At 32.3% G+C, this 26,428-nt stretch overlaps 2 protein-coding genes, 1 non-coding gene and 1 pseudogene across 26 annotated transcripts; 3 read left to right on the top strand and 1 right to left on the bottom strand.

Moving 5' to 3' along the window:
* The first annotated feature begins 1,907 nt into the window (after positions 1-1,907).
* LOC146952624 (wall-associated receptor kinase 5-like) lies at positions 1,908-4,845 on the top strand (annotated as a pseudogene).
* A 4,974-nt stretch (positions 4,846-9,819) lies between these two features.
* Positions 9,820-9,891, bottom strand: TRNAN-GUU (transfer RNA asparagine (anticodon GUU)). The gene has a single exon. It is a non-coding gene; the product is annotated as a tRNA-Asn (tRNA).
* A 2,833-nt stretch (positions 9,892-12,724) lies between these two features.
* Positions 12,725-15,997, top strand: LOC146952626 (wall-associated receptor kinase 5-like). The gene is made up of 3 exons (XM_085703902.1): positions 12,725-13,675; positions 14,074-14,232; positions 14,597-15,997. The coding sequence occupies exons 1-3, from the start codon at positions 12,763-12,765 to the stop codon at positions 15,700-15,702; spliced, it is 2,178 nt and encodes a 725-aa protein (XP_085560028.1). The 5' UTR covers positions 12,725-12,762; the 3' UTR covers positions 15,703-15,997.
* Positions 15,998-18,171: 2,174 nt separating this feature from the next.
* LOC146952627 (transcription factor MYB1R1-like) lies at positions 18,172-24,337 on the top strand. 24 transcript variants are annotated; one of them, XR_015007064.1, is made up of 12 exons: positions 18,173-18,506; positions 18,671-18,743; positions 18,993-19,132; positions 19,391-19,427; positions 19,600-19,732; positions 19,834-19,971; positions 20,375-20,454; positions 20,584-20,681; positions 21,494-21,698; positions 22,065-22,225; positions 22,450-22,658; positions 24,093-24,337. XR_015007064.1 is itself a non-coding variant. In XM_085703970.1 (11 exons), the coding sequence occupies exons 9-11, from the start codon at positions 22,189-22,191 to the stop codon at positions 24,144-24,146; spliced, it is 300 nt and encodes a 99-aa protein (XP_085560096.1). In that variant the 5' UTR covers positions 18,175-18,506; positions 18,671-18,743; positions 18,993-19,132; positions 19,391-19,427; positions 19,600-19,732; positions 19,834-20,454; positions 20,584-20,681; positions 21,494-21,698; positions 22,058-22,188; the 3' UTR covers positions 24,147-24,337. The 24 variants fall into 24 exon arrangements, 13 of the variants coding, with proteins under 13 accessions (XP_085560112.1, XP_085560167.1, XP_085560096.1 ...); XR_015007065.1 differs by lacking the exon at positions 22,065-22,225 and having other exon boundaries at positions 18,172-18,506; positions 19,834-19,933; XR_015007068.1 differs by lacking the exon at positions 22,065-22,225 and having other exon boundaries at positions 18,172-18,506; positions 19,023-19,132; positions 20,290-20,454.
* The last annotated feature ends 2,091 nt before the right edge of the window (positions 24,338-26,428 follow it).

The following is a 26,428-nucleotide window of genomic DNA, read 5'->3' on the forward strand; positions in this document are numbered from 1 at the left end:
ACAATCATTGATTGCAACTACAATCAAAGGAAACATGTAAGATTAACTAAACTTGTTAAAAATAAACCACAAATTAAACTGTCCAAACCTTGCTTGTAACGCCACAATTCGAATTTTTGATTGTTTCGAATTATATAATCTGAAATGTGCAAAGAATATGTTAAAAGTTGTGATTTGGGAGGTTTGATAGGTTTCAAATTATATAGTCTACATCATGTTTAGAACAGAAAAAGCTGCCATTTAATCAAATTCTACGAGAACAATAACATAAATTAAACATAATAATTTCAACAACATAATTGCAACAAGATAATTAAACAACAAAATACAACAAAGTAAAAGACATAATTAAACACAAACGAGATTGACGACAATAAGTCATATAGAGATTTTAGCATCATATTAGGAGTCTTTTTAACCAGTTATCATTTGTTTTAGTTGAGTTTTACAAGATTATCACAGTGGTTTCTTGGATATAGTCCCTATAGACGTTTTGATAAGGTGAAATGAGACAAGATATGAAGAATTGCAGAGGTGTCAACTACTGGAAGAATCGTGATGTGTGTTATGAGCCACATGTCGTGCAATCAACAAGAAATTTAAGGTGGATAACCACTCTCCATGACGCGAGACGTGCAAAAGAATGCACGCGTGCGCCATCAGATGTGAAGCAAAGTGAGTTTGTCACATTACATGTAAGCTCTTTTTCTGTTTTATGCTATTAACTTAAGGGAATTCTTTTATAATTATTATAGATGGGGTATTTTTGTCATTCAAAAAAAATAATATAGACTTATTTCTTTATATTTCTCTTATCCTTTTATTGTAACAAAAAAATACCTCAAATCGTCAACACATATTGGTCAATTAGAAAGGAACTCATACGCAAAAGCATTTGAATGAGATAGAAAGATGTCTATTGTTTAATCAGATGTCATGAGTTTGAATTCAATAATAGGAATGCAACAATATTAAATCTTTTGAGGGAGAGTTTTGTCATCCATAGTTATCTTACCAAATGGAGAGATTAGTCTTTGTAGTTGCGCGCAATGAATATTTGATTCATACAACAACAAAAAAAAGTGTAAGGAATTAACTCATACCAAGCAAGGACGTGAATTCAACTATCGTTGTCATTGTTAGAACTTTGTTGATGGTTGATTTTAAGTACACATGCCAAGACTTTCTAAACCTTTAGGCCTACCTGACTTTGATCCTAGCGAGCTATCGAAATTCAACTCACATAAACCATCTCATAAAAAAAAAAAAAAACACTTAAATCAAACTATATACTTCTCACATATTTCTCTCTTTACACTCTTTCTCGTCTTTTATCTTTTCTCAATTTTTTGTCATAATCAAAAACACTATCCCAAACTTTTATCTTATGAAAAATACCTTAATGTACTTATATCCAAATACATCATGCATATGAAATTAAGTATATTAAGTTTTAGATGCTTACATAATCATTTGTGGATGACGACTACATCGACCATATTCTCTTTAATATAAAGGTTGTGATGTAGCTATAATCATTTGTTTATTATTGAAAGGACAATCATTTGTTTTTTATTACCATTTGTGCGTGTTTCTTCTAGATATAAATTTTCCTTGCAACCTGCAAGTCAACTCAACTTATTAAATTAGCAACTAGTTTAGAACAAAAAACAATAGCAATTAGCAATACCAATTGAAACAAGAAAAACTAATTAAATTTGAAGTGTTATTATAAATAAAGGAAACACCCTTATTAATAAGACTCTGAAAGGAATATACTGTTTTTTGTGCATTTTTTCCAAAGAAGCAACAAAGACTCTTATGAATACGACTCTGAATGCATAAGTCATAGTTTTATTTGAAAAAAAGAAAGAAGCAACAAAGGCCAACAACCACCATTAACAATTTTGTCTTTCTAGAGGCCTGTTCTCTTTCTCTTGTTATTTTTGTGAATGAAAGTGATGAAGATGAAGCATGTGTATGTGTTAACCATGGTGGTTGTACTGGTAGGAGCAGTTGCAGCTGATTCAGCACCAAATAACTGCGGTCAAACTTGTGGTGGTAAAGAAATTCCACATCCATTTGGCATATACGACACTTCATCAGATTCAGATTGTTTCTTGGGAAGTGGTAGATTAATTCGGCTCCATTGCAATGAATCCAAAATATACATGGGTGATAACTTGGAAGTGTCAAAAACATAAACCCCTCCAAAGCTGAAATCGACGTGTTATTTTATGTCTCTGAGTACTGGTGTTGATGATAATACTTATACTAAAGTTTGGCTTAACAGTGGTTCATATACCATTTCAAACAAAGAAAACAAATTTGTAACCGTTGGTAATAACAGTTACGGTTATTTTAATAGTTACAGTGGTAACGATATTGCGTATTCAACAGGGTGCTTAACAAGAACTTTTGGTGATCAAATAAATGATGGAAAATGTTCGGGTGTAGGGTGTTGCCAAATTGATATTCCTCCTAAAATGAGGAATGTAAGTATACAAGCTTCTAATTTCAACACTTCATCCAAATTTTGTAGCTATTCATTTGTTGTTAGGAATGGTAGCTATAATTTTTCATCCACTCATTTATCACAAGGTTTACCTTTCAAAAGATTACCTGTGGTTCTTGACTGGACCATTAGCAAGGAAAACTGCAGTAAAGCTTCTTCCAAGAATAATGGAGTCAACTATGGGTCTATGAAGCACGGATACGGACACGGACACCGGACACGACACGGACACCGACACGCCGACACAGCTAATAATTTTAAAAAATCACATAATTCAGTGTAATTAGAAGTGTCGGTGTCGTGTCGGTGTCGGACACGACACGTGTCCGACACCGGGACACGCCTAATCCTAGGAGTGTCCGTGCTTCATAGCTATGGGTGCAAGAAAAATAGTGATTGTTATGACCAGGACACGTATTTTGGTTACCAATGCAGATGCAAAACAGGTTTTGAAGGAAATCCTTATCATCCCGATGGCTGCACAGGTCAATTTTCTTATTCAAATTTTGGCAATTTACATTTATTTTTGTTCTCTTTTAAAAACTTGGTATCGGTTCAATGACATACTAAACGTCCAATTCCACTGCCCATGTGTGACGGCCTAATTTAAAACTCTCTATATGGATTTTCCCACAAAATTGGCATTGAGGGATCAAACTAGAGACCTTCAAACATAAATATAAAGGGAAAACCCGGAAATGTGACAGTTAATTTTAATAATGGGGTGTATGATCAAAGTTCTATTTACTATAGTAGTATAATTGCTTGAAAATATGGTTACTTATTTTATGGGCTTACAGACATTGACGAATGTGAAGGAAACTTACGTAGATGCGATGCTAAAGCAAAATGTAAGAACAAGTATGGGAGTTACGCATGTGAGTGTCCAAAGTGGTATTCCGGAGATGGAAAAAAGGAAGGAGGGTGCAAAAATTCAATAGTATTACCTACTATCCTTGGTAAGCAACTAAGCATGCCTTATTTATTTTGTAAAATTACTCCTCACTTATGAGTGTCCAAAGACCTACATGATTGCAAAACTAAAGCACATTGTAACAACACCGATGGGAATTACAATTGTTTCTGTCCAAAGGGGTATTCCGGGAATGGAACAAAGGAAGGAGGGTGCCAACTCCTACATAAAAGTTCAAATTTAATAGTACTAACTACTGTCTTTGGTAAGCAACTAAGCATACCCTAGTGATTATGTTTAAATTCTTTTTCTTTTTGCCAATTTTTAATTTTTTTAGTCCTTACATTCATGTTCATTCACTATGCTGTTGATATTAATTAGTTTAGTGAACTATTCATAATAGTTTTTTAATGATACCTTTTGAATGCAGGTGCAATATTTATTCTTCTTTTTGTGGGGACATATTTCACATACTTAATATACCATAAGAGGAAATTCATCAAAATGAAAGAGAAATTCTTTGAGCAGAATGGTGGTTTGATTTTGAAACAAAAACTCTCAACAAGAGAAGACTCCTCCTCTCAAACAAGACAAGACTCTTCAACTCAAAGTGCTAAAATATTCACACAAGATCAGCTAAACAAGGCCACCAAAAACTTCGACGAGAATTTAATCATTGGCAAAGGTGGTTTTGGTACCGTTTTCAAAGGATTTCTTGATAATAAAAGAACCGTTGCCATCAAAAAATCAAAAATAATAGATAGAAGACAAATCAATCAATTCATTAATGAGGTGGTTGTTCTCTCTCAAATAAATCATAGGAATGTTGTCAAACTCTTGGGGTGTTGTTTAGAGACAGAAGTTCCTTTGTTGGTTTATGAATTTGTTACCAATGGCACCCTTTCTGGTTTTATACACACACAAGATAATATGGTGAATAATGAAACATGGAAAATTCGTCTTAAGATAGCCGCAGAGGTAGCTGAAGCTTTGTCATATCTACATTCATATGCCTCAATAATATTTTATTTGCTTAAATTCAAGCGTTATTGACTGGTCTAAAATTATGTTGGGAGACAGGTTATAGATAGCTTATGTGTTTCTCCGACTCTCTTCATATGGTACAGTTGGTGATGAAGGACATCTCGAGGTTTCATCATTATGCAAATCTCTTGGAACTCATCCAAAATTATCTTGCTAAGTATTGGTTTATTTCTATTGAGCATATCCTTCGGGAAGGAAACTCTTATCCTTGCTAAGTTGGAAGCTAATAGTTCATACCATCTTGTTACATTGGTTGAGCCTCTTTCATGTTTATCACATGCTTTACTATGCGATACTTTAGGCGTGTCCTTTTCTAGGACTTAGTTTTTCTTCTCTCTTTTTTCCCTATCTTTTTACATTTTCTCATGTAACCAAAAAAAAGTTACCCCTTCAAAAAAAAAGTAATAGAAGTTACAAGTTTTACATGATTACACTAAAATTTGATATTCTTGGTGTGTGTAAATATATAGGGAAATGCTAAGACACTTTTTAAAAAGTTTAAATAAGAAATTTTATCTTCTTGAATTTGGGTATTCAATACATTAGAATTTTAAAAAGCAACTTTTTATACATTAAATTTGTAAATTTTTTTTTTTAAATCCTTAGCAAGTGTCCTAGACATTACCCCGGCCACCACCAAAAAAAGACATGACCCAAATATATAAACAATCAGTTATTTATTTGATTACACTAATTCAGTAATTACATAAGGACATACATATATTAGCATGATCGATTAATAATTTAATGTTAATACTAGCAATTAAATTTTATATTTATTCTTTAAAAAAAAAAGAAATAAAATACTATTTTTTTAAGGAAATAAAATACTACTAAAATTTTATATTTATAACCGATCGAGACACTACTCTACTTGCCATTACCAGTCGATTAATGGGTCCAAAAGAAAAAGTGACTTAACGGGTAATTTCTAGGAACTTAGCTGCTTGTCTCTTCCTAGTGAGAATATTAAGTTGAACCATTAATTGAATCGAAAACATTTTTCTTTTAGCAAAATTGATTTTAATTAATCCATCAATTTTATGAGAAAAAAAGATTGATGTTTCAACTTCCAATTGACTCGCTTAATTTTTTTTATTTTTTTTTATCGTTTTCTTATCCGTGGCTTTAATCATTCTTCTTTGATTTTTGTATAAATGAACAACATATTTTACTTTAAATGAACCAACATGAGTAATCACAGCTAAGTCATATAGGACATGATTGACGAAGACTTTGAAATCATTGATGCAGATTTCGTCCATTTTGTTTCATCATAAATTACCTTGTCCACCACACGGTTAGATAGACTTGAAAGTTTTGTTCTCCAACGCTCATTTTGAGACCAATAATTGAGAAAGCAAAGTACACGACAAAGTCAATCTCATGGCTGATGAGGGTGAACTAGTCTCATCTCAATATGTTACTATCAATAGATTAATAATCATCAATTGGTATATATTTGATTCAAAATATCCTTATTATTTTTAACTCTTTACTTAAAATTGTATTATACTATGTTCATCTCAAATTATAAGTCGTTTTAAAAAAACAAATAAAACATAAGATTTTTTGACCAAACACTCGTGAATGTAGGGATCAAATTGGTTAGTTATTAGGTTAATTTTTTACATCAATTTTATTGACTTTGCTTTCGCATACTACTCATGAATAAATGATATTTTTGTAAATTAATTCATAATTTTTCTTTACTATATAAAATTAATTATATTTTTTTATTTGTATGAAATTAACTTATAATTTGAGACAGTTGGAATATATTATTTTCCTCTAAGTTTACAAAATTAACATCAGTTGTTTTGCAGTTGATGACAGAGTGGGCGTGGAAGCTTCATTCTTCCAAAGGTATATGAATTCTGCTCTGTTTTTGCTCGTTCCCAACTGAAATTCCCATAATGCTCTTGCGTGAGTTAACTCACGCATAGATTAACACTAGCGTGAGTTAACTCACGCAGGGGTATTTTTGGAATTTCAGTTGAAAATGAGCAAAATGTGTTGGGTAAAGAACATAATTCTAGGTATACGGTGAGCAGGGCCTATTACATATTGACCGAGGAAGATGGCCGTGTTACTAATGATAACGGTCCCCTTACTAACAATCATCTTTTGTGGTTATAAAGGTTGTTCCTTTAAAAGTATCTCTGTTTGCGTGGTGTTTTCTTCTTAACCAGTTTCAAACTAGAGACAACTTAATTTGGCGGCATGTGCTATCTCCCAATGAATAGTCTTATACGGGAGGTTGCAGATTGAATGAAGATAGGGGTCATTTATTTGTTAATTATGATTTTTAAGGTAAAATTTGGTCGGCAATTTCTTCTTGGCTACGAGTTTCAACGGCGGTAGAAAATAATTTATTGGATCATCTAACTCAGTTTTGTGGTTTAGGTGGTTTTTCGAGAAATTAGTAATTAGTAAAAGAGTTGTCAAACGTTTTAATGATAACGTAAATCAATATAAAAAATGAGATTTTTTTTGGCAGAATAACATATATTGCAAGATAGAAGGAGTATAATTTTTTTTTCTTCAGTAGGCCATATAAATAATCTACCTTATAAAACTTGAATATTTTCCACCATACTCATTTCTCACGCACTGTTCAAAATTCCTAAACTGCCCTCGTTCAAATTATATAATTTGAATCCTATTTGTGCTACTTCGGATTATATAACATGAATCATGTAAAAAAAACATAAATAGATAATCAAAACTCTCTAGTTACCATCATACCATCCCCACAAAAACCGCACAATAGTTTTGTGGATGGTATGAATGGTCAACGATTACCATGACATCATAACAGCCCCAAAAGGAAAAGTAAGAAAGAATAGAGAAGAGAGTTATTGCAATGAAAATGGATACGAATGTAAAACAAGGTCGTATATGAGGTAGTGCGAAGAGGATGACCGTCATAGACCCCTCAAATAAAAGAAAGGGGTGCATTGAGTAGAAGAAAAAAAACTTAAATGGTTAGTTCTTTGTTGGCCCATATAGAATTCATCACATGATATATTTAAAGGGAGCTCAAATCCCTAATTTGCAACAACATTGTAGCAGCGTATAAGAAAATAGAAAGGCACACGAGTGAAATACAAAGTTGAAGTGAATGCTTAAAGAGAAAGAAGAAAAAGGGTTACAACGGAAACTTCATCGGAAAGCACGACTCAAATTCTTTTCTTCTATTAGTTTTGTTTCATTAAGTTGCAACGAAAACATGCATATGATAGTGAAAATTTTCCTTTTATCGTATAATCGAGAAAGTTATTCTATTCTTGGGTTTAGTTCTATTATAACTTTCTCAATAGAACTTTATGTATTTAGAAAGTTATGATAGAACTATTGATGTAGACACAATTGTTATTGACTTTACATCTGAAAATACTCCCAAGAATTGTTTTGTCTTGAACATTTGGATATTAAATAAAATATTTAATTTTTTTTTGTATAAAATGATATGTTTTTATTAGATTATTTCGTAACGTAATGGAAACTATTATTTTCAAACAAATTGTTTTCAAAAATTAGGAACTCGAGTTTTTTATATACTTATTAGTTAGAGTCCGGACTGCAAGTTCGCTCGTAGGCCACCAAAATCTCAAAAATGGGTCTGATGCAAGACTATTTACACACACACACACACCCACCACAATTATTGACTGTAACTACAATCAAAGGAAACAACATAACTGCAACAAGATAAGTAAACAACAAAATACAACAAACTAAAACAACATAATTAAACACAAATGAGATTGATGACAGTCAGTCATATAGAGATTTTAGCATCATATTACGAATCTTTTTTATTGAGGGATAATTCCTCCAATAACATTATTGACGCCAGTATTACTGAGGGATATTTTTTGTCACCAATCCACCATTAATGTGTAGTACTGAGGGATTTTTTACATTACCGAGGGATTAATTCTGCAAGTAAAATGCAAAATTCTTGTAGTGTTAGTGTATCATTTGGTTTAGTTAAGTTTTTGTAAATAAATTGATGGATACACATGGGAGAACAAATTGAAGACCAAAGACCTTGAAACACGTCAATTCACCAAACACAACTTCGTGGGCGTGCTATACTTTATACAAAATTATCAAAGTGGTTTTTTGGGGTATAGTCACTATAGACGTTTCAGGAAGGTGGAATGAGACGAGATATGAAGAATTGTAGAGGTGTCAACTACTAGAAGGAGCATGATGCGTGCTATGAGTCACGTGTCGCGCAATCAGCTGAAAAATTAAGGTGGGCAACTACTGTCTATGACGCGATGTGCAAAAGGATGCACACATCGCCCATCAAAACGTGAATTAAAGTGAGTTTGTCACATTATATGTAAGCTCTTTTTTTCTTTCTTTCTGTTTGATGTTGTTAACTTGGATGTTATGAGTTTGTTAACAAATCCATTATTTTTATTTTTAGCGATGTTGAATTTATTTTGAATATGATGCATTCTACCTATTTAAATGAATGAATATATTTTTTTTTACGTAAAAACTAAATTAATTTGAGGGAGAGCGAGTAGAAGACAAAGAGTGAATGATTCTAAATAGTAAATACAATTGTTTCACTGATCGAGAATTATTTACAAGCCAACACTACTTAACGGTGTATTTGCTTTAGAGAAATATTGAAGAGAGGGTGTGAGAAGAGCGAAAGATAAGAGAGATTAAACTTCTATTGTTTAGTTTGAAAAGAGATAACAAAAAAACGTAGAAGTTTACTCACAAAAAAAGTGAGATAGACAAGAGTAAACTTCTTGGTAAACGGTGGTTTATAAATGTTCAAATGAATCTACAAATAAATTTAAAAAAAAAAAGAGTTTAATGGTGGTGAGTCGACATCTAAGACAACCTTGCACACACAACCAATCAAAACATTTAGAATTATCACATGAATTAATGTTTAGTTTGAAATTACCTTATTGTACTTACATTCAAATACATCATGCATATAAAATTAAGTACTCCAGCCGGTCACTATTATAAGCAAAAAAAAACTTTTTAGGTTCATTTAATAAATGATGTATGTGGTCTATATTAATGACCACATACATCACTAATTCAATGAACATCAAAGATGCACTTCCTATTGCTAGTACTAGTACATATGAAATTTTTTAGTAGAACAAAGGAGTATCCCCAACCTACACCTAGGTATTGACCGCGAGTCTCCAATATTGCAGAATAGGGTGGTTACGATGAGATAGAATGCAATAGAAACAATGACATGGGTAACCCGTTACCTACTCTTACTTAACATCTTACTTAACAAGCGAACGCTTTACTTTTCCTTCCGAATTATGTAATCCGGAATTAAAAAAATCTCCCCAAGTAGGATTTGAACCTACGACCAATCGGTTAACAGCCGACCGCTCTACCACTGAGCTACTGAGGAACAACGGTAAATTCTATCTCATAGAGTTCCATTCCTTATCTCAACTGATTACCAATATCAGACCGAAGTTTCCTTTATAACTCGTGAAACTTCTTCATAATGGCTACGTTCCATGCCTCATTTCATAGGTAAATTCAAAGTGGCTCTATTTCATTATATTCCATCCATATTATCATATAATAAGATATTTAATCTAATAATATCTTATATAAATAATAAAAGTATATCATATCACCAACCATTTACTTATTAATATCATTTACTATCTATTAATATCATTTACTATCTACATTAATATCATATCACTAACCATTTACTATATACTAATATCATATAATATATTATTATATATAAGAAATAAAAAATACGAAAATAGAAATAAAAAATAAGAAAATGAATAATTCATATCATATACTAATATCATATAAGAATTACTAATATATAACATATAAGAATTACTAATATCATATACGAATAGTAATGAAATTGCAAGAATAAAAATTGCAATAAATATCAAAATACTAAGAGAGGTTTTTCATGATTTATCAATCGTTTATACTCGATCGTTTAGTAGCTTTATGCCTTAAAATACTAAATTCAGCCATTGTGATGGGACTCTATTATGGATTTCTGACTACATTCTCCATAGGGCCATCTTATCCCTTCCTTATTCGAGCCCGGGTTATGGACGAAGGGACCGAGACGAAAATAGCAGCAACAATCGGGTTTATTACGGGACAGCTTATGATGTTCATATCCATCTATTATGCGCCTTTGCATTTGGCTTTGATTAGACCTCATACAATAACTGTCCTAACTCTACCGTATCTTTTCTTTAATTTCGTATACAAAAACAACAAACACTATTATTCGGGGGATTCTCACTTTTACTTGGATTCTGGATACAAGTTGGATTCCGGATACAAGAATCCAAATTCAATACGTAAATTTCGTATTTACAAAGTATTCTTTAACAATCTTTTTTTTTTTTTCAGTTATCAAACCCCTTTTTTTTCCCAAGTTCAATCTTACTAAGATTAATGAACATTTATCTCTTTCGATCCAACAATAAATTGTTATTCTTAACAAGTAGTTTTCTTGGTTGGTTAATTGGTCATATCTTTTTGATGAAATGTATTGGATTGATATTATTAGTTTGGTCAAAGCAAAAAAATTCGATCAAATCTAAGTTAACTATGCGATTTGATAAATACATTTTATTACAATTGCAAAATTATGTGGGTCAAATATTTGTTGTTTTTTCATTTGTTATCGTTGCCCACTATTTAGGCAGAACACCGCTTCCATATTTGTATACTGATGAAATCTTAGAAGACGAAGAGAAAGAAAAGGATGAAATCTATGGTGAAAGAGAAATCGATGTTGAAATAGATTCGGAAACGGAAGAAACTAAACAAGAACAAAACGGCTCCATCGAAGACGAAGAAGATCTTATTTCTTATCTTTTTCCGAAAAAAGATTTGGACAACATTGAGCAAGATAATAATCTCTTCGCATTGGAAAAACCTCTTGTAACTACTCTTTTCGATTATCGAAAATGGAATAGGCCATTGCGATATATAAAAAACGATCACTTTGAAAGAGTCGTACGAGATGAAAATTCACAGTTTTTTTTTTCATATATGTCAAAGTGATGGAAAAGAACGAATATCTTTCACGTATCCACCTGATTTATCTAGTTTTCTTAAAATCATGGAAAAAAATGGATCTCTTCACAAGAGATAAAATATCCTATAATGATAATGAATTGTCTAATTATTGGAGCTCCAATAATAAAGAAAAAAGAAAGAAACTAAGCAATGAATTTTTTAAAAGGGCAAAAGTTCTAGATAAGAAATATAAGAAATTTATTCCTGTGGATGTATTTGAAAACCGAATTAGATTGTCTAATGATAAGAGGAAAATAAAATATTTAAATAAAATATATGATCCTTTCTTGAATGGACCTTTTCGTGGACAAAGCTTTTCACCATCAATTCAAAATGAAACTTACACAACAAATTCCATTTTGATAAATAAGATTCATGGTCTCCATCTTTCTATTAATAGTAATTATCCAGAATTTGAACAGAAAATAGATCAATTTGATAGAAAAATTTTATTAACTGAAATTGGTTTTTTTTTAACTTAATCAGTAAATTTTCGGAAAAATCCGTATCAAGTTTTAATTTTGACGGACTTTATTTATTTCCAGAACATGAACAAGTAAAAATATATTCCGAAGAAAAAAAAAAAGAAAAAAAATTCTTATTCGAGGCAATTAGAACTGATCAGAACAACCTAACCATTTCTAATAGAAAGAAATGTAGTGGAATAAACGAAATCAGTAAACAAGTTCCTCGATGGTCATACAACTTAATCGACGAATTGGAGCAAGTGACAGAAAGACTAACAAAAGAGGCTCAGATTCGTTCCCCAAGAGCCAAACATATAGTAATTTTTGATGGGAATACAGATTCACTTTCACTGAATTTGAATCTTCGTCAGTTTTTTGCTTATAATAATGACCGGAGGGAGTATATTAAGTTTTAGATGTTTACATAATCATTTGTGGATGACGACTACATCGACCATAATTCTCTTTAATATAAAGGTTGTGATGTAGCTATAATCATTTTTTTTTTATCACCATTTGTGCGTGTTTCTTCTAAATATAAATTTTTGTTGCAACTTGCAAGTCAACTCAACTTATTAAATTAGCAACTAGTTAAGAACAAAAAACAATAGCAATTAGCAGTACCAACTGACACAAGAAAAACTAATTAAATTTGAAGTGTTATTATAAATAAACGAAACACCCTTATGCCACAATAAACTAAAAAGGCCTATCATTTTTCTACTGCTTAATTTATGATTCAATTCAAGGCAATGAAACTAAAGGCAATGCATCCATTAATAATGGTTGCATTAGCACTTTTAGTAGAAGCAGTTGCAGCTGATCAACCTCAACAAGTTCTACCTGGCTGCAATTACACTTGTGGAGGTGTAAAAGTTCCATTTCCATTTGGCATAGGAAATTCAATAGCACAAGATCATACAACATGTTACATGGATCCTAAATTCAAGCTTACTTGTACAAAAAACTCCAAATTAATCTATGGTAGGAATATACAAGTCCTGAACATAAATCCGCAAGGTCAAATGGAAATGAGTTTTTTCGTCTCACCTCTCTGTATTAATAGTAGTAGTAGTAGTAGTAATACCAAAAAAGCAAATATATCTTCTCTCACAGTTTCTTCTTTCACAATTTCAAGCACGGAAAACAAATTCATAACTGTTGGTTGCGACAGTTACGGATATCTCAACAGTAATTTCAAGGGTGCCACCTATTCAACAGGGTGCTTAACAAGATGTTATGATTATGACCCTACAATGGTAATTGGGAATAACACGGGAAAATGCACAGGTTTAGGGTGTTGCCAAGTCGATATTCCTCCTCGTATGAAAAATATCACTATACAAACATTTAAATTCCCAACTTCTACAATATCTGAGGATCGTTATTGTGGTTCTTCCTTTATTGCAAAACAAGGATCCTACCATTTTTCTGTAGAACATATAGAGGATCCACCTAATGGAACTTTCCCCTTGGTTATTAATTGGGCTGTTACAAATAAATCGTGTAAAATAGCACAAACTACAGATAACTACGCCTGCAAGAAAAATAGTGAATGTGTCGATGATGATTCAGATTATGACGGTTACAGATGCAAGTGTTTAGAAGATTTTGAAGGAAATCCATACCTTCCTGGAGGCTGCACAGGTAATAAACCGATCATAGTTGTATACCACAGTTTTTTCTTTTCTTTTGTAGTTTAATTAATTGATTATGCTTCATACCTTCAATGTTTTATTGAATTTGGTTTCTCTTAATTACGCGACTCTCGTTTTAAAATGTTGCGTAAGCAACTCATTTTAAAAAGTGGTTGACTATATAAATTCAACAAAGAATGTAGTTGGTCACACTAATTTTTTAGGTAGTTAGTGATTCATCGAAGTGAATTGGGATTCATCAATGTATTACGATGAGATCCTTACTTCTCTTTAATGCTTCTGGAAATTTGAGGGTTAATTTTAATAACGGGGTGTATCATGAAAGTTCTATTTACTATAGTAATATAATTGCTTGAAAATATGGTTACTTATTTTATGGGCTTACAGATATTGACGAATGTAAAAGAAACTTACATAGATGCGATGCTAAAGCAAAATGTAAGAACAATGATGGGAATTACACATGTGTGTGTCCAAAGTGGTATTCCGGAGATGGAACAAAGGAAGGAGGATGCAAAAATTCAATAGTATTACCTACTATCCTTGGTAAGCAACTAAGCATGCCCTATTTATTTTGTAAAATTACTCCTCACTTATGAAATTGCGTATTCACTATACCGCTCGGCATTTTTCAGCAGCAATTAACTGCCGCTGACACTTTTAAGATCAGTTCAATCACTTTTTAAGTCGGTTTAACAGATCTTAAAAGTGCAAGCGGCAGTTAACTGCCGCTAATGTAGTGAATGAGCAATTTCATAAGTGAGAAAGGTAATTTTCTTTATTTTGTTTAAATTCATTTTTCTTTTCAATTTTTCAAACTACTTTACATTTCTTTTCATTCAATTTGCTATTGATATTGATTAGTTAAGTGAACGATTCATAAACTGAGTTTGATATATTTCGAATGCAGGAGTAGGAGCAATACTTATTCTTCTTTTGGTGGGCACATTCTCGTACTTAATATACCATAAGAGGAAATTCATCAAAATGAAAGAGAAATTTTTTGAGCAGAATGGTGGTCTGATTTTGAAACAAAAACTCTCAACAAGAGAAGACTCCTCCTCTGAAACAAGACAAGACTCTTCAACTCAAAGTGCTAAAATATTCACACAAGATCAGCTAAACAAGGCCACCAAAAACTTCGACGAGAGTTTAATCATTGGCAAAGGTGGTTTTGGTACTGTTTACAAAGGATTTCTGGATGATAAAAGAATTGTTGCTATAAAAAAGTCAAAAATAATAGATAGAAGCCAAATCAATCAGTTCATTAATGAGGTGGTTGTTCTCTCTCAAATAAATCATAGGAATGTTGTCAAACTCTTGGGGTGTTGTTTAGAGACAGAAGTTCCTTTGTTGGTTTATGAGTTTGTTACCAATGGCACCCTTTCTGGTTTTATACACACACAAGGTATTAAGGTGAATAATGAAACATGGAAAACTCGTCTAAAGATAGCCGCAGAGGTAGCTGAAGCATTGTCCTATCTACATTCATATGCCTCAATACCTATTATCCATAGAGATGTTAAGTGTGATAACATTCTCTTAGATGGAACCAACATTGCCAAAGTGTCAGATTTTGGAGCTTCAAGATTGGTTCCACTTGACCAAACTGAAATAGCCACAATGGTGCAAGGAACTATTGGCTACTTAGATCCAGAGTATATGCAAACAAGCCAATTAACTGAGAAAAGTGATGTATATAGCTTTGGAGTTGTTCTTGTGGAGCTGCTAACGGGGGAGAAACCTTTTTGTTTTGGTAGGCAAGATGAGAGAAGAAGTCTTGCTATGCACTTTCTGTCTTGTTTGAAAAAGGATAATGTGTTTGAAGTTATTCAAGATGGTTTGTGGAATGAAGAAAACAAACAAGAGATCAAGGAGGTAGCCGTTCTTGCAGCGAACTGCTTGAGACTTAGAGGGGAGGAAAGACCAAGCATGAAGGAAGTGGCTATGGAATTGGAGGGAATGAGGTTAATGGATAAGCATTCTTGGATCAATGCAGACCTAAATGTAGAGTAGAGTCACTACTTGCTTCATGAATCATCAACTAGCATTTATGAACTTGGTGATAGCAGCAGTCATGGTAATATTGGGTATGACAGCTTGAAAGATCATGTATTGATTGCCTTTGATGATGGAAGATAATCAGGATGATCCATTTATTTACTTTATTAGTTTTATATGCATAAATAATCCAATTAATTTTGTAATTGTAATGTAATTTGTTTATAGAATTAATGTGTTGCGTGCATGTATCCTAGTTGTTGTTTAAGATTTATATATTAAGTAAAGGTAAAGATGGAAATGTTCCATACTTCTGTTGTAAGGAATAGTTTTTTTCAAGCACGTCCATTTTAAGGACCTTTTAGACCAAGATAACTGACAGGTTTTCTGTCGATAGAACCTTGGAGCTCTTGCATATAATTTTTCTGGTCTCCTAGCCAACCATTGGATTACTCCTTCAGCGACAGGTTTCCGGTCCAATTGCTCAAATTTGTGAGTCCGATATTGATTGGACAGATTGAGAAGAAGAGATTTGAAGTCAATGATGCAAAAGCAAAGGAGAACCTGTTATCAACACTGATCTAGTTGAAGACATGACCCATGCAAACAGAGGTCACCTAGAGGCCTAACTAGCTAGCTACAAGATTATGCATATCATAGAATCAACACATAATGCAATAGTTCTATATATTCTATTTGAATACTTTCATCGGTCTATTGATGAACCAAATATAATTTAGTCTACCATAAATGGACCAAAATTATTATTTTAGTGCAGTTATATATTCTTGGACTAACATTCACAATGGATCATGTGAATCAATCATTAAGATTGCATATGTTTAAAGCACTGCAATGGTAGATGCACTATACATTTAGAAAATTTTATGATATAGAAATCACTAACCATGAGCGTCAAACGATAATCACTCGCTTTCAAGTTGATTAATGCACCATTGATACAAAAGTTTCAAATCACCTTCTTTGGACAAAAGTTTCAAACATGCAGGAACCTCCTGCAAATGTAATAGGAGAAACACGCCAGAACCTTGGTAATCAAGTCATGCTGATAGAATAATCAGGGAAGAGAAAACAAAAATGAATAACATGAAAATCCGAAAGGAAGATTAAGAAAAACTGGGGGGACAAGAACAATTTATAGTTCCATTTATTGCTTAACTCGCCAATTTTGGAATATAACAGTAGAAGAATATAACAGTAGAAGCGTAAAACAATTGAATATATGAATTTTTTTTTTTGAAGAATTGAATTGAATATATGAATCTTATTTATATATCAACTAATTAAACTAAACCATAGAAAAAACAACATGAAAGAAGAAGATCAAACCAACCAACCATTTGAAAGTATTGATCTTCTATACAAGAACCAGTAAGTAAAAGTATAGACCTTCCTTTTGAAAGTGAAACTAACAGAAATTACTTCTAATACACAAATTCACAGGGGGCACAGCAAAATCAATGCATCAATCAATATTCATTTCTTTTATTTTTTAATGAATGTATCAATCAATAGTCACTGGTAAATTTATTTAAAACAGTTGAAATATTGTAGCAGGCTATGGTGATTGCGAGCTAAAGCAACATTAATATCAAATAGTTAATCAACGCCATCGATATGAATGATAACTTATGCAAAAGATTTTGAAGTCAAAGGAAAGTATACTGAACTGAAAGAGTAACAATATCTTCAAAAAATTACATACCATGCTTCCTCAGTATTATTAGTCTATCTAATAAATCTGTGTAAACTGTAAACCAACCACAAGTCAAAGCACAAAAGAAGTTTATAACAAAGATAACAACCAACCACAAGTCACCTATGAAGCACATACACAAACACGACACATACACTACACTGGCTGGTCGATATTGATAACAATTTGAGAAAATGACACAATTCAATGATATGACACCAAATATACCTGCTATCAAAAGTGTCGGTGCTACATAGCAACTCTTACCAGAACAACCTGTCATATGAAACAACTACTATTTTAAGAATTTAAAATCTATAACAAAGAAATAGGGATTATCAATTTCCCTAAAAAATTAGGGATGATCAATATCAATAAGCTAATTAAAATCAATATAAAACTGGATCACCTACTCGAATATAAGTCTGTTCTCTCCTATCAATCAATCTATATATAAAAGTTAACCCATGCCAACATTTTAGCCCTAATTAAACCTAAACCCTAATGAATAAAATTCCTGTTTTAACCCTTACCTAAACCTTAATTACGAAACAGCTATAGTAACATCTATATATAAAAGTTAACCCATGCCAACATTTTAGCCCTAATTAAACCTAAACCCTAATGAATAAAATTCCTGTTTTAACCCTTACCTAAACCTTAATTACGAAACAGCTATAGTAACAAAAGAAGAGAAAAAAAAGCCACAAACAACATAATAGAAACCAAATAATCCTATTACTCCTATTAGTTTTCTTTTTCTACGCGTTTTCGTTTTCCAACTCTTTTCTGCCTAGCTTTGTTTCACTACACCTATCTCTCTCTCTCTCTCTCACTTTCTCTCCAAAACCATAGTTTCTTCTCTCTCAAAACCGTAGCTTCTTCCTCCTCTCTTCACAATTCCTCTGTTCGATTTCCCTAACCCAGGACCTAACAATCATGCATCTCTCTACACATTTTTTCTGTTCAATCGGGGAGAAGAGAAACCACACCGGAACTGGCACCGCAGCAGATGATGCATAATCTATTCAGAGATCAATCGGAAGAGGAAGAAGAACTCGAATCCGAATACGAATACGAATCCAATCCTCGACTCAATTCGGTAAGATTATCATTCAATTCTGCGTAATTTCAATATATTTTTTCTATACCCTAGCTTCATTCAAATTTTGTGTGAAATTTCAATTGATCTGATACATATTCGTTTGTTTATGCATTTGGAAGATCATATTTGAAATTTGAAATGGCGAATTTATGGTATTGCAGGATGAAGGAGAGAGAAGGGTAGGGCAAGAAGGTGAAGGACAAGGAGTGTTTGAAGAAGAAGTAGAGAGTGAAGGTGGGAGGGAGGTTGATGTCGCACAAACTTTCTCATCTCTTTTTTCTTCTCTGTCTTTCTTCATTTTTTTTTCCTGATAAAATTTTGTTTTAATTTGTTCACCCATTCTATAACTGTTTTGTTCTAATTTCATTTCTCTTCTTCTGTTTTTTTTTTGTGTGTTGATATAGAAGTAGCTTCAAAATGGTATTGTCTATATTACTTACGCTTAACCATTTACAAATTTCGGTTAATTGCAGCTCATTACAGATTTTGGCTTCAAAAAATATGAAATTGTAGGCTTGCTGCAGCTTTAGAAACATCAATTGCGGTGGTGATTTCATGTAGCAGCTCGCCGTGATGGTTTTTGCGGTGGTAATTGCATGTAGTGGCTCGAATCTTAATCAAGGGTGAGTTGTTTCCTTCTTCTTTATGCATTTATTTATATTCAATCGCTTTTTGTTTAAGTTTTTTTGCTTTAGTTTCTTCTACTTTTACATGTTTGATTGAATGCCTCATTGAGTTTCACTTTCAACACTCATGCCCTTTTTGCGTTACAAATGTGTGTTTTAGAATTTAGATTTAGGCTTGAAATCGTCTCTTATCCTATTACATTCTTGAATGCCTACATGTGTGTTTTAGTAACAGTTTTGTCATACTAAAAACAGATTATTCTACTCCCACCATACAAAAAGGCTAAGAGAGGTAAGTATCTATGTTTTATATGTGTTGAAAGGAGATGCTTCCTTATGGAAATTCTACATTATTGTTTAACATTTCAAAGCAATGCAGTCTAATCATGCATATTTATGCATATTTATCCACTTTTATTGAATTTCTAATATTCTAATTTTTATTCACTTTCGTTCATTGACAGAAACAGGGGTATCATCGCCGAGACTCCGAATCAAGCCGAACGTATCATCGCCGACATCCGAATCAGCCTCTTCAAGTTTTCGTCAAAGAGAATGCTTCCATGCAACATCATTTTCAGGACCTTCGATCCCTCAGTATGCGTTTTTAGTTTCGTTAAATTTTGATCGATTTTGATATCGCAATTAGGGTTTTTGTATCGTCGGTGTTGTTTTGATTGATTTTTTCGATTTGATAGGAAAGGAGCTTGAAGAAGCTAGAATTCTTAGTGAAACAACACGGTCGCGGAAGGATTTTTGGGGGAAATTGGAATTCGGCGAAATTGGAATTATTTGAGTGTGAGAATTAGAGCTCTATCTTTCTTTCACTCAATTTAGTACGGTTTGCAAATTTCTTCTACCACCTTATCTTTTTTAAACATGTTCTATCAATTCCTGTTTTAGGTCATAGGAGATTGATAAAAAAATCAATTGAATCAGGAAGAAAAGCTCTAATTTTATGAACTATGATCAACTGAATAAAGTTGTAGAATGAAGAAGCTATCTGGAATTATTGCTTACTTGATTCAAAATCTTACTGTAATAACACATAAGCTATAATCAGAGCTCTTCTTCCTATTTTAGGTGGAAAAAAGCATGAAATATCTTCTTTAATAAACCAGATAGCTTACTGTAATTATTGCTTGACTTTATAGTCTTTTAGGTGTTTGTCTGTACTATATGTAAATAAAGTACGGATTTCCCTTTTTGATTGGAGATATTTGTTGGTTTCGTGAGAAGAATGTGGTGCGCACCAGTATGAAGTGGAACCTGATGCTGAGGTTTTGGACATACTTGATACTGCTTCTAGACAGAAACAGGTTTTTTTAATTATCGATTAGTGGGTTGTTTTTTTTTAATGTTTTGATTAATTAATGTTTGAATTTGGTTAAGTTAACATTTTTTATAAGATGTTTGTTGAGGTTTCACTTAAGTTGAATTGTGTATAGGTGACTGTGGTAGCAAAGGTATACTAGGGTGATGCAAGAGAGAAGATTGTTGATTCTGTTTTGGATATGGGTAGCAGGAGTTTGGGTGCCATACAAAGGTACTACTACTTTGGTTTGTTTTCCTTTGTGTTTGTGTGATTTTTTTCTTTATTGAAATATGATTTCGTTACAAAATAAAATATCGGAATTGCTTGCAGAACTATCCCTGTACGGTTGCATTACTCTTTTCTAAGCCATAATTTCATATCTGGGTAATCAACAGGTTGTTTGATTTAATTGTAACTGCATTTTATTCTTTTTTTTTCTTCATATTTGACGAGGCTAACTAACCTAATCTGAACTTTGTGCCAAATACTCATTTATATGATTACTCGAAAAAAAAATTTGATTTTAAAACTTCATATATGTGTAATCAAGCCATTATTATACATTGGAATTAAGAGTAATCAAGCCATTATTATACACACTGCTCAAACACGACTTTATTTTGAGACTTGAATTCCTGTATATTTTTTTCTTTTTAGTTCATGCGCAGTGTATCTTTGAAAGTTGTATACACAATGCTCAAACACGACTTTATTTTGAGACTTGAATTCCTGTATTTTTTCTTTTTAGTTCATGCGCAGTTTATATTTGAAAGTTGTAAATTGATCAGTTTTTGACAGCTTAGATTTAGATTGAGACTTCCATCTCTGCGTTAACTTTCTTCTCCACATTCGATTATGTATTTTCCGGCGACAATATGTTGTTGTTAAGCAACATTAATCCAATATATATGGCGCTCCAACAACAATGTGTCCATCCTCTATTCAAGATCATTCTTTTCTATGACTAATTCACATTGTTTTCTAACTTATAGATGAAATTTTATATATTTATTCTGAATTTCATATAAAATTGTTATTAACAGCATAAAGTGGAATCAAATTAAGTTGAATGGTGGGATCAAATGAAGTTGAATGGTGGGGCTGAGCAGCAAAAAAGAGTTATGGGGTTCAAAGCCAGGAAGCAGTTGTGCTGCCATCTCACCGCAGCCCCAAAAGAATCAATAGACCACCGTGAACGATTCTGATGACATGGAATGGTGTTGCTCGGTCCATCAATCCCCCGATCATGTAAGCCACATTCCCCTTAAACTATTATATTCTTTTCAATTTTCAACATTTTATATCAGATATCACAACACTTATATTGCTCTATGAATAGAGTAATTATATTTAACATATGAAATTATAGACCATGAATATTTTTGCTTCAATATTAATTGTGTCTTGGCCTTTGTTTCAATTTGCTCCATCCAATTTTTATTATTTTTGCAAGCTTTTCTTTATACGTTTAATCTTTCATCTCTAGCAGACAATGTCTATCATGAATATTCAAAACCAAAAAATGTTTGTTGCAGAGTTTTTGAGAGTTGTTTTTTGTGTGCCCCCTATCCTGTGTGTTTTTTGTCAATTTGCTTCTGGTTTGTAAGGTAGCAGGTTTGTTACTTACAAGGATGTCCAATTTTGAATTGTGCTGCATTATTCATTTAGGGGCTGAGAAGAGACTGCTATTGGAGTTAACATACATGTGCACAAACTTTAATTGGAATAACTACATCTTATGCAAGAGGAACTTCCACTTGGATTGAGCATTAAAGGTTGTTTACCTCAGGATTTTAAGTAGATATTTGACTACATTCTCTCTGAGCAAACAATGGCTACATGTCTCACATTTAAATGGTTTTTGGCTATTGTTTAATAGAGATTCTATAAATTAACTAAAACTTGAAATTAACTTGATAATTTTTGTGTTTCTTCCTTTGTTTGAATTGATTGAAATTGAAAAGTAATTATTGTTATTGATTTTCTTTGAATGGATCAGGGATTCCGTGGACTGAGGAAGAGCACAAGATATTTTTGGTTGGATTGGAGAAAGTGGGAAAAGGTGATTGGAGAGGAATCTCAAGGAACTATGTGAAAACAAAAACGCCTACGCATGTTGCAAGTCATGCTCAGAAGTACTTTCTCCGCCGAAGTAATCTCAATCGCCGTCGCCGTAGATCCAGTCTCTTTGATATCACCACCGACACGGTAATTTTTTCGGCAATCTCTTAATAGAAACAATAAAACACTTTTTTTGCCTAAATTTGTATTCAATTAGTTACTAATCAATAAAGTAGTATTATGGTATTGCAAAAATGATATTTAATTTTCTCTGTTATTTTTTTGGTTTTCTAATTTTGATTCAATCAAGTTCAATGCTATTAAGACTTTTGCCATTAAGGAATTTGAACTATTGTAAAGGAAAAAAAAAACATAGTAGAAGTGATTCATTTGTTTAAATGGTTCATTATGTTAGTCCTTTAGGTTTATAATACAAAATTGTGCCTAATGAAAGTCCCTAGCTACATTGAATTTGTAAGTTGAATTCATTTGTTAAGTCATTCATTTTTAAATGGTTCTTTCAATTGAGAACTCCCACTTTACCGTAAGTTGAATTTGTAGCTTTTCTCGCTTTACAGTAAGTTGAGTTTGTACCTTTTACTACTGTTGGTTCGTATATATTATTAGTGCTGTTATTTCTCATGGTATCAATAATCTTAACATAGATCACAAAAAAATGTGAAACTAAGTAAAGCCTTGAATCATTTGGTGTACTGCTTTAATTCCATTAATGACATGTAGCATGGATTATGTATACTTTGAACGAAGAGATTATTCACTATTTAAAGAATGAAGATCCTGCAAACTTGGTTGGATTTGACATCCTTATGCACCAAATCGTACCTTTGATAGCTCATTAGTACATATTGTTGGCTTTCTTATTTGAATTGTATTCATGGCATCCTTCGCACACTTTTGATAACAGTCCAAACATTATTTCTTTCTGATTTTGTTTTCAAAGCATTGATATTCTTAAAGTATTTATTTGCTGTTATTCATTTAATAGTTTATTTGACTTCAAATCTAGCTGCATGGTTGGGACTTATGATCTCAAAGCATGTACGAGTTTTCTTACTATTCTACTGCTGGATTTTTGTTGAAGAACATTGGTGATTATAGCATTGCAATTTGTCTGAGAACTAAGAATTTCTGTTTAGAAAGCTATTTGTGGTTGTGCTCTTTTGATCTATTCTTTAGACACCTTATGTTTAATTTAGAGTATTTCTTATAATATGTATGGTTTTTTTAATTGCAGGATTGCATGAAAAAAATGTTTAACAGCCCGCAAGTTGTGTTGGTATGGACAGAAATAACCAACAGTGATTTAAAAACACTAGAATATATCTTATAAGATTATAAGGTTTATGTTTGTTCTCTGCATGCATTTCAAGAGTTTACTCGGCAAGCGTTGATATATATCTTATAATATTTGATGTATCTGGACATCTCTCTGAGTAATAAAAGTTGATGTATTTGGTACACATTTTGAAGCGAATACATGAACTTTCTTTGACTTATTTTTGTTAATATTTTGTTAAGTGTATGATTTACATGATCTGAACAACTTTGTGTTTATGTTAGGTATCTGCAATTCCAGTGGAGGCAGAACAGGTCAAGAATCAAGATAGGCCTTGAGTTGCCAAAGAGATATTTTTGTGAATATTAAATTGGGACTGTACGATATCTTGCTTTTGTCTACTACGTTTACACTGTATATGACCCGTGCGGCAGCACGGGTGACATCTACTTAACGACTCACAACTGTAAACGACTCATGCTATTTCAATATTATGTTATATTAGCAGAGTAGATGTTTCATTATAAAATGAACTATGCCATTGCACTTTTATATTAATTTTTTATTTCATTGTCAATTATTACTATTGATATGACCTGTGCGTCAGCACGGGTCGATGGTCTAGTTACTATAAATCAATCATCTCTTATTCTTAAAAGTTATTAGGTCAAGCAACACCTAAACCTAATAATTTCCCTCTAATTGTGTTGCATTAACTCCTAATATTTCCCTCCCAAATTCTTGCCAATTTGAATTTTGAATTTTTTTTAATCAAACCTTATTAATTAGGTGGCATTAAATAAGGTGTGTTGTTAACCGTGATACATTAGCCTTTTAAATTCTTTGCATTTTGAATTTCAAATTATCCATGATTGTATGGCTCACAGTTTTGAAAATTGTAATCCAATGCAGGGCTCAATGTTTTAAATGTCTATCACATAAAATTGATTTTTGTTCAATTTCCAAACAAAAAAATGAACAAAACATCGGCTGCTACATGAACCATTGTTTTGTCATACTGCCAAAATTCAATAACAGCAAACTAAATTGAAAATCTATTGCAATCAAATATGCTTTTGAAAACAATCATTTAGGTGGTTAATCAAAACGATTTTATATTATGTTATCATAACTCTCTTTTCAATTTTTTTTTCAAAATCTCTATACAAATTATATTTATTTCGAGAATGTTAACCCGTGCCCCCCGAGACATTGGTTAAGCAGCTAAAAGAGGTAAAATTTTATTAAAAAGTGGTGTAATAATTAGTTAGTCAAAAGTAACCGTTTATATTTCCAAGACAATTTTTTCTACTTTTGGATTCCTTAACCAGTGTCTCTGGGACACTGGTTAACAAGACTCTTATTTTAAAAGTTGCGACAAATGCATCCTTAATTAGTAGATTTGATTTGTTTTGTATTGTACCAAAGTTGTTTTTTGTTTTTGATTTGTGCAGTGAAGAGTCTCTGACTGGTATGGTCTTGGTTGTTTGGTGTATTTACATTGATGTTGTTTTGTATCCGGGGCTTTTAGTATTATTCGGTGCGTAATGTAAAAAACTATCATGTAGGTGGTTATCTTTTTTTTTTTTTTTGAACGGCATCATGTAGGTGATATCAAACTTCAATAATTCTTGGTGTTGCATTTTAATTAACGATACATTACTATCAATAGATGATACATTATTATCAAATTTCTTTCAAGTATCTTATCAGCAAATATATTTCAGCTATTAGCAAATATATTTTTTTTAAGTATTCATTACATTTTATTATTAGCAAATATATGATCAGCTCATAAGACCCGTGCGCCGCATGGGTCATCAATCTAGTTTAAATACATTTAATTTTCATAGCATATGTATAGGTCCTGTTTGGATAAACAACTTATTTGAAGCCTATAGCATAAACATTTATCATGATAAGCACTTATGTATAGTTTAATTGTTGATTATTCCTTCCTAGAAGATGAGCCATGTATCATGTCTATCAATGTAATAATGCAGAGACAGAGAATGTGTAGGTAACCCTAACCTAATTCAGTGGAGTGTTACGCAAGTTATGCATGGAGAGACATGAAGGAGGAAATGTTCAACTGAGAAGAAAGTGAATGAGTGGTTGCATTGAATAAATATGAAAGATCATGCAAGATGAAAAATCACTCGAGAGAATAAAAGGGATGGAACAAGAGAAAATGCTGTGGGATGCACATTTTAAACTCACTTCACTATCCATTTTCGGTGTTCAATTTTTTTTTCCTGAGAATTTGATGCGTTTTATTTTTTCGATGTGTAGAACACACATGTGCACCGACCTAAACTAAATTCTTGAAACGACTTTACACATGCACACCCACATAATTTATATTTTCATATATGTCTTGCGTGAGTTTAGATTAGTGGAGGGTGTAACCAAATTGCGTTTTCGAAAACTGGCATTATTATGATAAAGGATATTAGTGAACTTTGGGTGTAACCGGATCTTTATGGGTGTAAGTAGATGAAAACTAAATCTTTCATGTAATCGCAATTATCTCATTATTATTCAATGTTATTTTTTTTAGGGTTTTGTTAATCGGTGTGTCTCGGACACTGGTTAAGAAATCCTTAAATAAAATATTTAT

The sequence above is a fragment of the Medicago sativa genome, chromosome 1 (assembly GCF_051527215.1).
Source record: "Medicago sativa cultivar Bolivia chromosome 1, Bolivia_mono, whole genome shotgun sequence".
In the NCBI taxonomy this organism is placed as follows: Eukaryota; Viridiplantae; Streptophyta; class Magnoliopsida; order Fabales; family Fabaceae; genus Medicago; species Medicago sativa.